Source organism: Python bivittatus, unplaced genomic scaffold (genome assembly GCF_059951505.1).
Source record: "Python bivittatus isolate LINGU-HERP-01145 unplaced genomic scaffold, Pbiv_v1 ctg000340_np1212, whole genome shotgun sequence".
NCBI classification, from domain to species: domain Eukaryota; kingdom Metazoa; phylum Chordata; class Lepidosauria; order Squamata; family Pythonidae; genus Python; species Python bivittatus.
Genome location: NW_028277056.1, coordinates 23,363,786 through 23,378,406, shown reverse-complemented (window position 1 = coordinate 23,378,406; position 14,621 = coordinate 23,363,786). Strand labels below are relative to the sequence as shown.

Below are 14,621 nucleotides of genomic sequence, written 5' to 3'. Positions count from 1 at the left end.
ATTGTCCAAGTGATTATTTCCTTGTGAGTAAACAGAAGGTGCTGCAGAGATGTAAAAGGTATATCAGGCAGCCAGTCAGCTTCCATGGAGTCAACTGCTCAACATTTTTATCAGTAAGTTGGATGAGGGAAATTTAGTTTGCAGAAGACACAAACCTTGGAGGGATGGCTACCACTTTAGATGTAACAGAGAAGATGCAAAAGGATCTAAATAGGCACGAGCAGTGGGCAGAACTATTCAGATGGAATTCAGTAGGGAGAAATGTAAAATTCTGCATCTCAGTAAGAAAAATATAATGTAAAATATAGGATTGGGGGGAACAGACTTGCCAATAGCACACATAAAAGGGATCTGGGTGTCCTTGCTGAACAAAAATGAAATGTGAGCCAGTAGTACGATGCAGCTGCTACAAAGGCAAATGCTATCTTGGGGTGCATTAACAGAAGCAGAGAGTCCAGATCACTACAAGTAATTTTTCCTTTCTATGTTTGTCCATCCCCATTTGGAGTTTTTTGCCCACTTCTGAGCATTACAGTTCAAAACGGACAATGACAAATTGGAATGAGTTCAGAGGACTATTAAGATGGGGGAGGGGGAGGGTGTCTGAAAATTAACTCCTATGAGAAATGGTTAAAGGATCTGGGCGTGTTTAGTCTAAAGAAAAGATGACTAAGGAGAGATATGATAGTAGTCTTTATATATATGAAAGGTTACCACACAGAAAAAGAAGTGGACTTATTCTCTACTGCTCCAAAGGGCAGAACCAGGACCAATGTGCTAAAACTACAAGAAAGCAGATTCAGCCTAGAAATCAAGATAAGCATCCCGACTGTATAAACTGTCAGCCAGTGGAAGAGGCTGCCACCTGATGTAGTGAGTTTTCTTTTGTTGGATGACCATCTGTCAGAAATGTATTAGTAAGTTAGATGATTTCTAAGATTCCTTCCAATTCTGTGATTTCATGATATCTGCACTGCAAATGTGTAGAGATACTTGAAGAAGAAAGAGTATTGGGGGAGTTATCTCCTCTGCTCTTATCAGATAATGAATTTTTTTTAACCTAAAAACTGAAGTGTTACAACAAGAGGTGACAGTATAAGCAATTATGCACGAGAAAAAAATAAGCTCATGGATGAGAGAGAAATGAGAAACAAGAGGTATAGGAGATATTCAGCAGCAATGGAATACAGAAATGCCTTTCAGTACCCTACAGAAGAAACAGCCTCTCAGTCTCCAGGAGGCTACAACCCTGAAAGCAGAGGGGATGTACTGCTATCAGTAAAAGGATAAGAAAGTCATAATAATTGACTATTGAAAGTCTAGAGCCTGTTGGATTGACAGAGTCATGAAGTATGTTAACTTCTGGGAGCATGCATCAGGCTCTAATGGACAAGCTGCCAAGACCTTCATTGTCCAGAGAAAAGGACTAGAAAGGGGAATAATAATACTCCAGCACAATGGCTAGTTATAGAAACGGTATCAACAGAAAATACTGACTTTCTGTATGTCCACTGATGAAATAAACAAAACATGTTTAGTTTAGCTGGAGTTCCTTATAATTTCTACAGTAGTTCCAGCACTCCATTCTGTTTCAGCTCATATACTATAGGCCAGAAGTTTACAAACTTGCTTTTATGTCCATTTACATGGACTGTTGTTCAGTCGTTAAGTCGTGTCCAACTCTTCATGACCCCATGAACCATATTGTGCCAGGCCTTCCTGTCCTTCACTGCCTCCCAGAGTTTGCTCAATTTCATGTTCATTGCTTCAGTGATGTTATTTTAAAGCCTTACAGAATTATAATTGCATTTGTAAGTTTAATCTTCCCTCTTTGTACAATGGTGTATCATAATGGCTTATTTGTTAGTCATACTAATACTTAACAAATCTGTGTGTACTGTAGTACAGACTGGTGTTTTACTCTGATCCTTTCATTTTATATACATATACTAAACCTTAGAATGACTTACTGAGCCAAGCATGTCTGATCAGGACAACTTTAAGGTGCATCAGGGGTATATACAGACAAAAAACTTAATGTAAGAACCTGTATACTGTAGAAATAAGTGAAATAATTATTAAACTGGGTATAATCAACCACTCAATGAAAAATCAGAGATAACATTTTCTTATAAAGTTCATGTCCTTCATTTTCTATATACTAGTGCTCAGACTATGAGAGATAAACATGATAAGCTTAGTACATATGATTTAATAGGTATAATTGAGAACACTGGGATGATTTTCATGATTAGAACTCAAGGATACAACTTGTTCAAAATGAACATAATTTATAGAAAGGGAGGCAAAACTGCACTGAATATTAAAAATACTCCACAGAAGTCCAAGGGAATGAACTTGCTTTACTGAAGGCATCTAGACTAAAATAAGTAGAAGAAAGAATAACAACAGACATTGTTGTTGGTGTCTCCTACCAATCACTAAACCAAGAAAAAATGTGGATGATGTTCTCCAAAACCAAAACTGCCAATCTTTCAAAGAAACATGAGATATTAGAACTTTAATTACCTGACATCCATTGGGAGACATTGCCAAGGATGGTTCTTCCAGGAAATGCTGGATCTGTCTTGCTTATTAGTTTTTCCTTCAAAAGGTGAAGAAAGGTATAATGGAATCTGCTATTCTTGACTTGATCCTAACAAATAGGAAAGATTTAGTTGATGAATTGAAAGTAGTAGGAACATTGGGAGAATACTGGACATTAAGGGAAACCAAAGCTAAATGTAAGCAAACATGTATCTTAGACTTCAAGAGGTAGATTTTAATAAATTCAGAGCAATGTTCGATATGTTCAGATATTAGAAGATGCAAATGGGAAAATAAATTCATGATTGGTGGGAGTTCCTAAAAAATGAAATACTAAAAGTACCATTGCAAACAGTTCTAATGAGGAAAAAAAGGGGGGAAGACACTAGAAGAAGCTACACAAAAGGCTTAGTAAAGATTTGAAAATAAAAAAAAATATACACAGAAGGTGGAAAAGTATAAAGTCATCATGAAAGAGCACAACAGGTAGTCTGGTATTGTACAGATTATGTTAGGAAAGCTAAAATTCAGAACAAGAATGAGATCAGTGAAGGATACTAAGACCACAAAGGATTTTTTCAGTTATGTTCTAAATAAAATGGAATAGTATATCAACTGTACAGTGAAAAAAGTAAAAGGTAATAACTAAGAAAGAAAAAACATAATTACTACTTTGGCTCAGTGTCCTCTGAAATGCATTCTGCCAGGGGGCTGTGAAGAGTTGCCTGAAGGGGCAGGACTTCATCGGAAAGCTGACAGAAACCAGGCAGAGGACACCAATTGACCCTGAACAAGTTTAAATCTCCAGAGCCTGATGGATTGCATCTTAGGTGACTGAAGGAATTTCTATCCATTATCTTTGAGAATGTGTAAAGTACCAGATAGCTAGAAGAGGTAAAATGTTTTCTCAGTCTTCTTCAAAGGTAGAAAATAGAGTCATGGATACATGGGAAAATTTTTAGAGCGGATTATAAAATGACCATTTGTAAATACCTAGAAAGCAATTTACTGGTTGCCAGAAGTCAGTATGGAATTGTCAGGAAGAAGTCATCACACCAATCTTATTTCTCTTTTTGATTAGGTAATTTCCTTAGTAGATCATGGGAATAATGTGGACATAATATAACTTGACTTCCAGCAAAGCATTTGATAAACTATCCCGTAACATTCTGTAAAGGTAGGATGGCAAGTCCATTGGAAGGAGCCACAGCTGGCTTGAAAGAGTATTCACTGACAAAGATTGTACAAAGAGTGCTCACTGACAGTCTCTCATTAAACTGGAGTGAAGTACAATTGCAGTTAATTGCAAGCTGAATAAAAATGAGTAACATGATGCAGCTGCCAAAACGGCAAAGCCAAAAGAAGAATAATTTACATCAATAGAAATGAAGTTTGACATTACCAGAAGTAATAATTCTGTTCTCTTCTGCACTAGTCAAGCCGCACTTTTAGGAGCGTATTCATTACAGGGTATCACATTTTAAAAAAGATTCAGAAAAATTACAATACATGGAAAGAAGGTCTGCAAGGATGGTCAATGGTCTGGAAATTAAGTCTAACCAGCAGAGACTGAGGGAAGTGGGCACATTCACCACTGAGAAAAGAAAACTGAAGGGGGACTAGGACAGCACTTTGTGAATACCTGAAGAGTTGTCACATAAAAGGCCAAGACCTGTTTTTTATCACCTTAGAATGCAGGGCACAGAATAACACTCTTACAGGAAGGCAGATTTTAAAAAATTCTTAATGGTAAAAGCAGTTTGACAGTGGAACCAATTATCAAGGGAAAGAGTTTTCCTTTGCTGGATGTTTTCAAGTGGAGACTGGACGGCCATCTGTTTGGATGATTTAAATTGATTTCTGAACTCAGCAGTGGGATGAAAATTAATGGCCTAAATGGTCCCTTGCAACTCCACGAGTCTGTACTTCCCAATGTCATACCTTGTTTTTACACTTACTCATGCATTAATGGTAAAATAGTCCACGTCCCTTCATGTCTGTCCATCTGATGAGTAAGCAGAACTGTAGGCATTTCCTTTTAAGAAAACATATTTAATTAACCACAGAGCAATAAACACTTTAAATAGTGTTCAAAACAGAATACTTTGTTTCATGTTTTCCATAAACAACATGATTTGTAATTAAGCATTCCTATTCAGAAATATGAAAATTATTTTCAAACACAAGAGTATTTTCTAAGGAGAATAAGAATCTTACCTCTTCAAACAAGTAAATTCACATAGGAACCTTACTGAAAATAAACCTTACATTCCAAATCCACTGTTTAGAATACTGGCATTGATAGAGTATGCACAAAATCCTGATGGTAAATGAAATGCAAATACTAGGCATAAAAGTTGTCCAAGCATGTATCAGCTGCTAATCCCAAAGGATATACCTCAGCATTTCTGAGATCTGTGAAAAAGCAACTGAGTTGCAATTCTACCTTCATTAAATTCCTTAAGCTTGATCATTCTTTTAATCTACAATGGAATGACTAACGCACAGGCAAAATGCTGTTTTTGAATACTTAGTGAGATTTGAAATGAAAGGCCTAAAAACAGTATAAATCAAGTGAAAGACATTTTTATCATAGATCTGAACAAAAGAATGCCTTTGTATTGTAATGTCTTGCACAGACTAAACGTAGAGATACCATATCTGTATCCCAATCCCACTATAAATGCATTAGAACATTTATTTAGCTTAAAAAGCCTACTCACAAGAAGCTGCAGAAGAAAAAGCACATACATTTTTTTTTTTTATCAATCGGCTTGATTAGTGCAATGTGAATACATTCAGCTGCCACTAAAAGACATTGGGCAGTTGCAATAGTCAGCCTAGGAGTTAAATTTTGATCTGAGACTGGGAGTCAGAATCATATTTCAAATACACTGATTTAAAAAAAAAAATCAACAGATTGGTTTTTAGTATCCATTTCTGAGTCTTGGGTGTATTTTTTAAAAAATAATAATATAAAAGCCAGTAATATAAACATTATTTTGCGAGTCTAACTATATGTATGGCCATGCAAATATACATTACTGAGAGCCATGATTATTTTTAATAAAATGAACTGGTATTTTCAGAATTGCACCTTGTATATTACTATCTTCAGTCAAAATCTCTTTATTGCTTGTTTTATATTTGTATGGTAGAGAGCATACAGATAAGTGGGTGAACATATTTTAAATCAAGGATTGTTTTTTCTTGTTCTTGCTCCTCCCCATCCATGGTTATCCAAGAATTATCTATGAGAGTATATTGCAAATGGCTGATTCTTACCAATTCTTACCTATCTTCTTACCAACTTTCCACCCAATTCATAATTTATTTCAGCCTATTTCTCTAGTGGTTTATGAATTTGCCCCACCCCCCAAAAGGGCAGGAGGCTGTATAAAAATGTATATATACTTTTATATATGTTTCTCCTACAGCTTTATTCATACTTTTTAAAAACAGTTTTTTCTCTCAAGCAATTAGCTTTAGGATTTACTTCACCATTACATATATATTTTTGTGAGCACTCTTCTTTAAAATACATAGTTCTAAATAAGGATATGAAAGAAATCTATGATACATTTTTATAAGAGCTGATTTGTGAGATCTGTCAGAAGACTCTAATATAGCACAGACTGTGATGGAAAACCATTCCTAGGTATTCAGACTGAAAAATCAATTCTAGATACACTGCAGAATTTGCCATTTTCCAGGTTCATAATATTTCTAATTTGGCACAAATGCCAAATTACAATCCTTTTGAAGACTAATCAAATAGGCTGGTAGCTTAAAATGCAAGCAGTTACACCATCAACTATTTATGCTGGTGTGAGAGTTGTAACAGGCAAAGAAAAAGAGATAGTAAGATAGGGAGAAACAAAACAGAAGTTCCAAGTTACAGTGGAGCAACAAAGAAAAACAACCTGAAATTTAGCACTATAAATTAATAATTTTGGGGAACGGTATTTTATGTTTCAAGATAATAATACCAAAGGAACCTGAATATACCAAAGGAACTTGAAAGAATTACTCCAAGCCTTAAGAATTAAAATAAATTTCATAAATTCAGAGCAACTAACTCATACAGATCTCGTGATAATTTAGAAGTGTTCTGTACAGAAAGAAACTAAATGGAAATATCTGAAGTCACAAATATTTAAACAATTAAAGATTCACTGTAAAATATGATCTGAATAGCCCGGGATCCTTCCTATTGCCATTAGCATGTTGTAAAATTTCCTTTTTTAAAATATATTTTGATCTTTGAGGGCAATGCAAGACAAAGCAAATATGAAAGAAATTGCACTCTATATATGTATATCTCTAAATACTGACCCACAGTGTTTAAATATGTATGATAAACTGTATGTTTTAAATAATACTAAATTATAATCACCACAGCATTACAGATCTGAATATTTTTGCATCATGTGCCATATTGTGTCATAACTAGAATGGCATTATTGTAAGGCAATGGAATTCTAATATAAAGAATTACTCCCTAGTGTAACCAAAATATCCTTAGAAGGCTATAGCATTTGAGCATCTTAAATATCATAACCAGTGGTATATTGGAGCCTGCTTGTACCTGCTCCCGAGAGCTGATTTTTAAATTTGGGGGAATTTTGTGAGCTGGTTGAGAGCAGAACTGCACCAATCAGCTGTTCCATGACTAGCAGGGCAGAAGTAGCAATGGAGCTGGTAGAGCCCGTTCTTAAACATTTACCAGCATCCCACTGACTACAGCCTTTCTTATACCATTACATTGGACCATCAACATTCTGTCATTTATATATTTATTTGCCTTATATGCCATTCCAATCACTGATGACTGAATGGCATATGTACCCAACATCTGTAAATCAAATTAAAAAATAATACAATTCTTGAACCTTTGGCCACCGTGGTAAGGCAGTCTTTAGATATTAAGGGTATTACATTGGCAGGGTGTAAGTATAAATTATTTCTGTATGCTGATGGTATTTGGATAATTTTGGATCACTATTCTATTTCTTTGCCTAACTTTAGAAAGGTTGTGCAGTATTTGGGAAAGTATTCTACTTATAAGATGAATTGGGATAAAACTTGCTTACTTCCTCTGAGCTCTAATATAGCAATACAATTATGTAAAGATATGGGTTTTGTGATTTATACTAATTATATTAAATATTTGGGGCTTTATATACCCCAAAATATTTCAAAATATATGGAAATAAATATGCTGAAACTTTTAGAAAGGGTTGAACTGGATGTTATTAGATGGCTTAAAATTTCTTTGAACTGTGTATGTGGGGGGGGGGGGGAGGGAGTTAATGTTATTAAAATTAATATTGCCCCTCATTTGATATATGTTCTTAGAGGTATTCCTATATTAATATCAAATTAATGTTTTCTTTTGATTGGACCACAAAGATATTCCTTAGCTAAATTGGGACAATCATTTGAGGAAGATGGCTTTAATTAACCTGATTTGCAAAAATGCCATTGGTCTAATATTTTATCAGCCACCTGTTGGTGGAATGAAAATATAATGGAATATTATTCCTTATGAGTTAAGTTAGAAAGTTATTATCTATTTCCTTAGCAATCATGGCAAGTACTTGGAGCAACATATAGCAGAAAAGGTGTTTCATTTCTAGGGGTTTGTGTGAGTGGTGAAAAATCTTTGGGCCACATTGGGATGTAAATTGAGCTTTAATAATGAGACTCATAAATATTTAACTCTTTGGAAAAATTCTACTTTGAAATCAGTGGTAAATCATATTATTGGAAAGCTTGAAGCTGGGATCATGACTTTAAATCAATGACTATGTAATCATTATTTTAAGGGTTTTTCCTGACTTCAGTTCAAATTTGGTCCTTCCAGTTCACAACAATGGAGGTACGTTCAGCTTAAGCATGTTCTAATGGATCAATATGGACCAGATGCTCTGGCTCCCTCAAAGGCGCCCGAGTTGCTTTCTTACTTGATGGAATCCATGACAAAAATAAAACCTATAACATATCTCTATCAAAAGCTCAAGAATATTTTTGAAGTGGACATTTCTGGGATATTACAAGCATGGACTAAAGAACCTGAATTTCTGATTAAGCCACATCAATGGCTTCATGTCCTTAAAATGTTAAAATGGTATTTACAGATCTGAGATTATGGTTGATTCATCAAAAAATGTATTTAGGGTATATTGGACTTTCCAAATAATGTATCTGAAAGGATGGTCGTCAAATTTTCTATGCTGGAGATGTAAAAAATTTGAGGGCTCAAGTTATGGTTGTTGGGAATGTGTGATTAATCAGTTTGGGAAAAGGCAATATTCTCTACTAATCAAAGGATGCAGCAATATGTGTTATTGCAATATAGTAGAGATTCTGTGATATCTTACAATAATATCTTGTATTATTCATATTATAGTAGTGAATTCATTGCTAAACCAGTGACTACTGAGAAGTAGAAAATATAAGATAGATTTTTTTTCTCTTAGTTTTTGCATTTTTAGTTTGTAATTTTTAAATTTTCTTTTTTCTTTAAGATTAAAGATTGTTTTCTTAAAAAAAATAAGATCATAAAAAAATTAAAAATAACACAATTACAATATGAAAATCAAATTACATCTACACGTATAATACTTGGAAGACCATTTTCATTAGACAAATACTCCAAAATAAGAGGGAACAACATTAAAATGTCTCAGCTTCAAAGCTTTCAGGAATAGGCATGTTTTAATGGCCTAAGTCAATACTGGCCAGAAAATGGCTATCAATATTCAGATTTCTGGAGGATGCTATTCCACAGAAGAGGGCAAGAATGAGAAGGCTTGCTTCTATGAGCCCTGTTGGTGACATTCCCTAACAGAAGGAATTAGAAGAAAGCCTGCACTTCCATATCTTACTGGATGGGAAGATATAATCAATCCCAAAGATTACAAGGTCCTGAGTCATGTAAGACTTTAAAGTGAGAACCAGCAACTTGAACTAAACCCAAAGCCAACAGGAAACCAGTGCAGCTGTCAAAGTAGTGGGATGAAATGGCCAAATTGAGATGTGCCTGTGACTCCTACAACCATTGCATTCTGGACCAGCTATAGCATCCAAGAGGGGCTGTCACTGATGCACAAGATGGAGCTGTGTCCTCTTAGCTGTCACCTGCTCATCAGCCTGGAGGTGTGAGTTAAAGACACCCAAATTGTGACTCATGCTTCAGTAGCAATCCAAATTGATACACCAAAAGATCCTGCAGGTCAATGTAATAAATATACAATGCTGTAGATTACATTTTAAAATTTATCCATGACTTCATAAATCACGTTTTATTATACAGTATTCTTAGGCCCAGCCCAAGAACAACGGTGAAACAATCCAGTTGAGTTAAGTTCCTTTATCTGCTTATACCTTACAGAATCTTGCCAGACTAAATCTATGCTACTGCAACTAGTGGATAAGCCCTGGGAGATTCTAGGGAGTGGCTATCCTGAACCTCTTATGCTTCCCATCCTCCCCCTGCAGACTGTGTTGTCTTTTGTCTCCCTTCCCTTCCTGGAATGCACCCCCTCCTTCCTAATAGCCTTGCTCTCTGTTGCTATCCACCACATCACCTCCCCTTTGTAGATACGTTCCATCACAAGTATGGACAAACACTGTGGCCTTGTGCCCTTCCCTGCCCCTTGTCCCGCCCATTTTTTCCAGTATTGATGCAGAGATACTGGTCTGCATTTAGCTAAAATTCATTTTTATCTCTCACAGTATTTGTATTTATTGTTCTACAAAGACATTATGAGTAGCATATATCTATATATGAAATAAATATGACCAAACCACAGATGGCATATTACAAAGGTTTTCATTTCAGTCCATTTCATTATGTTAACATGTAATTAATCCAGGGCAAAATGGTAATCTTCATCCCACCTATATATTATCCTCAGCATTGCACATTATAATTAGTATATAATAGTTCATGTGTGGGTTCATATTTCCTGCCCCCACCCAAATAGTATAGAATATAGATGGATGAAAGAACATGGAAACATGTTCTATATTTTAATTAAGAGGTCTAGGCAGGGTGCATTCTCATCACCTACTACTGATTATTTTTAATTTCAGGGATTGAAGCTGCAATCTTATATATGTAAAAGATGTGTTATACAAGTGAATTACAATTCCTCTCATGTCAGGAACAAAATTCTTCAGTTCACTTGATGTGTATGAAGGAGAGTTCGTGTAGGAGAATGTCCATATGGAATGGACCCAGGAGAATATAACAATTTTATACGAAGGGCCTAATAATAGCCACAGTGTGACAGTAATAACTTACTCCAATTTATTTTGGTATGTTTTATTCATTATTATTTATCATGCAGATAAAAAATGTCTCTCTTCAATATAGCGATTTTTTCATAATGCAGCCCATTTTTTCTTCTACTTAGCTATACTACATATACCACTACACTTAATATTTCTAAATGAATGTAGTACAAAAAATGTTTTATTACTGTTTATTCCTTTATTAGTTTGTGTAAATATATTGTAGTAAACAAGTGTAAATATACTGTAGTAAAAAAGGAATGCAGAAAAATTAACAATCCACTAGCAAGGCAGATAGAAAGTACATAACAAATTCTGTAATTATACTTTTGGTAAACATAATAAACCGAAATAAGAAATCTCCTTAGAATGGAAAATAAAATCTGATTCAAAGTAAATATTCATGTACAAAATTAGTTGCTCCACAACAGTATAAATCATTTCCCTTCAAGAAAACTTTCTTTTGCTATCATTTTCTATTTACAGTAGTGATTCACTTCATTTCTATGTGTCCTGTTCTCTAAGCTGTTTTGAGTGGAAGTTTAACCATGTGAGGCATGAACCAGGGAACAATATATTTCAGTTTTCAGTGCTTTGCAGTAACAAACCAAGTGTCTAAAAACTGAGTCAATGTTGCATTATTTTAAACACATAAGAAAAATGGACAGTTATCAGACAGGAAGATTCACGTCAAAGATCACAGATGATTTTTCCAAATTTATTTAAAACTCTCCATCAATTTGGCATTGCTCTAGCAATGATAGTAATATATACCAATTTGTTACAATAACCTAACACAATTTATAAAGGTTCAGTGTTTTGTACTGTAATCCCTAAAAAGAACTCAAAGTTGGTGTGATGCAATGTTTCATGGCAATCTCTGTAGTCTTGAGGAAAAAGATTTAGAAAGAAATCTATGCCAGAAAGTGCAGCAATGAGATTCATTGAATTCAAATCCCAAATCTTCCTTCCAGAGTTTTTTTTAAACTCAAGAGAAATAATACAGGAAATGAATGCTGAAATGGCTAAGTGGACCAGTTGGGGGGTACTGCTGTCCCAATACAGTGACATTTTCCTTAAAAACAGATGGGTGCGAGATGCATTCTTAAGCACAGAATTTATTTATTGATATATTTATTTATTTGATGATTGGTATGGCTGCCTATAATAAATAAAACAACCCTAGGTGGCTAACAAACTCACAAATAAAAACACAAGATTAAAACTCTAACAGACCATCAGTGTGATAACCGCACTGTCTCAAATAACACACACAAAAATGCTGGGCTTATCCAGGTTTTAATGGCTTTCTGGAAGGCAAAGAGGGTAGGGGCACTCCATATTTCAGGGGGGAGGCTGTTCCATAGGGTAGACACAGCTGTGGAAAAGGCTCGCTTCCTAGCTCCCAGCAGATGACAACACTTAATAAAGGGGACCTGGGATGAGTCCATCCTATTCAATCTAGTGGGAGGGGTAGATAACCTCAGGGAGAGGTCCTTAGGAGTTATTGTTGTACTGCAGTGTTTGAGAATGTGAGGGCTCAGCTCTGTCAGCTACTCTAGAAGATATGGAAGAAGAGGGCATTCATTTGCCAGAAGAGAAGAGCTTAATCTCCAGGGATCAGCCAGTGGATTAATCCTTGACGATGGGGGCTTTTTCTCTGGTGTCCTGACTGCTTTGACTTGCATTGTGATGTTTTTGCTGGGCTATAATTGCAGTACCTTAAGTCAAAAGATTATCACCTTTTGCCAAATGGAGTGCAGAGGTGATTCGCTGGCTGGGGCACCCAGCTCCTGGACTTCCCTCTACAAGTGAGGTTCTTGCGTGAGACTGAATGGAAGGCTGCTTCTGACCCTACCCAATGAAGAATTCACAAAAGCTCCTTACCAAGTAAAGAACAGTGGCCACAAAAAGGCCATTTGTGAACTTGAACATGTGAGGATGCTGGGGCAAAGATGCCACCAAGCCTTAAAGCACTGCATCATGAAAAATTGCTAATCGTACTTTATGACTTAAGAGCTCCCCTCAGCTCATGATGGCCTATTTGTACCTGCTAAATTACATAGATCCCTTTCTGCCCTTTATCCAGATCATCTGCCATATGCCGGAGGAGGAAGAGCTTGAAGAGGTTATTGTAAAACCTGCTTGATCACAGAGACCCGGTGTGAAAACAGTACAGTAGTGAGAATTCTTTGGGAAGTTTGTTTTCTTGTCATATTAGCTGATTGTGGAGTTTGCTTGAGACTGGCTAGAGATCCATTACTGGATCTCCCACTTCATCATTATGAATGTCATGTTGCTTTCCATGCTAGAACTATTCTCATTCTGGAGGCTCTGCTCAAGGTAGAAGGTAAAGACAATTCCACAATAGATGTGGAGCCATTTCTGGAAGATGTCAGCCCAGGGATTTTTGATGGCTATTTTCTGGCCAATTATTTCCAAGTTTGTCTGTAACTGCCTATTTTATTGAATTATGTACTTCTATCCCTACACTGATAGGGTGATGAAAGGGATCCTGCCATAGAATTCAGGTGTGTGAAACCCTGTCCACCATCTGGTGGCAGGAAGCTGTGGGAATGGCCAAATCTTTCTACAGTTTTAAACTCAAGCTGACTTCTCCCCTGCTTAATTGAACAGTCTACTTTTGCAACCCCATTCCTCTCCCCCCACTTTTTTTTAAGAAACAAGGTGCAAGGGAAGCTAGCATCTTGTCTCTCCATGTGTACCTTCACTGAAAACAAAAAGAAGGATTCAGCCAAAGACAGAGCTGATACTGAGGAAGCAGCAGCAAGGAACAGTCATGGTCTATAGTTCCTGATCTGAACATGTAAACTCTGAGCCTGATCTGGCAGTATTGCTGCAGTCATTCTTAAAGTCAAACAGCAGAGAGTTTGACCCCTGACTTACACAGAGAGGTATCTTGGAAGGTACAATCTACATAAGAATTTAAAATTTTCAAGGAGACAATTTTGCCTGTGTTTGGCCAAGTAATGTCAGCTGCACAATGGTTTCATATCCAGTTGCAAAACCTTGGTAAAAGTATGCTGTCCTAACAAGAGCCAATACCATTTTATCATATCCTTTAAGAAAGGATATTTCTAATTCCCTTGTATTCCATCATCTGCAACAGAGAGCCAGGGATTCATTGCATTAAATCAGTTTGCACTGTTTGGTTTCTTTAGTAACAATTGGCTGAATACACACTGCACTAAGCCATAAACCATGTTTTACAGACCATAATAAGTGGAATATGCAATATATTAAGCCAAAACCAAACATTATAGCTTATAGTAATATTTGACCCCAGAATGTCTGTGTGTGTGGCTGTAACCTCAAAAAGACAAATGCAAAATTATTTGTTGACATTCAAGATAATCATCATATTTGTTCTGCTGAAGCTCCTGGCCATCACAAAGGCTGATCCACTTGCCCTACAGTAAATGATGTAGGCCAATGGGTCAGTGATATGGGCTGAGAAAGGTTTTAAGAAAGGAAGCCTCTGACACCAATCCTAAGTTCTTTATTGCATCTAGTTTCCCTAGGCTTACTTGGTATTTCCTTGGCACTTTCTTTGTCCCTTACAAGTATCAGCTTAACATTTTTATTTCTCTTTCTGAAATCCATTTCCAAAATATTTATTTTATTTAAGATATACTGAAATGCACATCAGTAAATATGAAAATCATATGTCAGATAGCACTACCATTTTTTCCTGATTTTTCAGGAACTTGTATTCACTTTTGGAAAATTTTACATAGCCAGGGATACCTATC

The 14,621-nt window shown here is 35.9% G+C and overlaps 1 protein-coding gene and 1 pseudogene across 3 annotated transcripts in view; one reads left to right on the top strand and one right to left on the bottom strand.

Moving 5' to 3' along the window:
* Positions 1 to 14,621, bottom strand: part of B3GLCT (beta 3-glucosyltransferase) — a 70,295-nt gene that overhangs the window by 36,178 nt on the left and 19,496 nt on the right. For all 3 annotated transcript variants that reach the window (XM_088140705.1, XM_088140704.1, XM_088140706.1), the window contains exon 5: positions 4,506 to 4,582. In XM_088140705.1, coding sequence (XP_087996831.1) covers positions 4,506 to 4,582 — 77 coding nt within the window. The remainder of the gene's footprint in view (positions 1 to 4,505; positions 4,583 to 14,621) is intronic.
* LOC112540213 (bifunctional apoptosis regulator pseudogene) lies at positions 9,298 to 13,372 on the top strand (annotated as a pseudogene).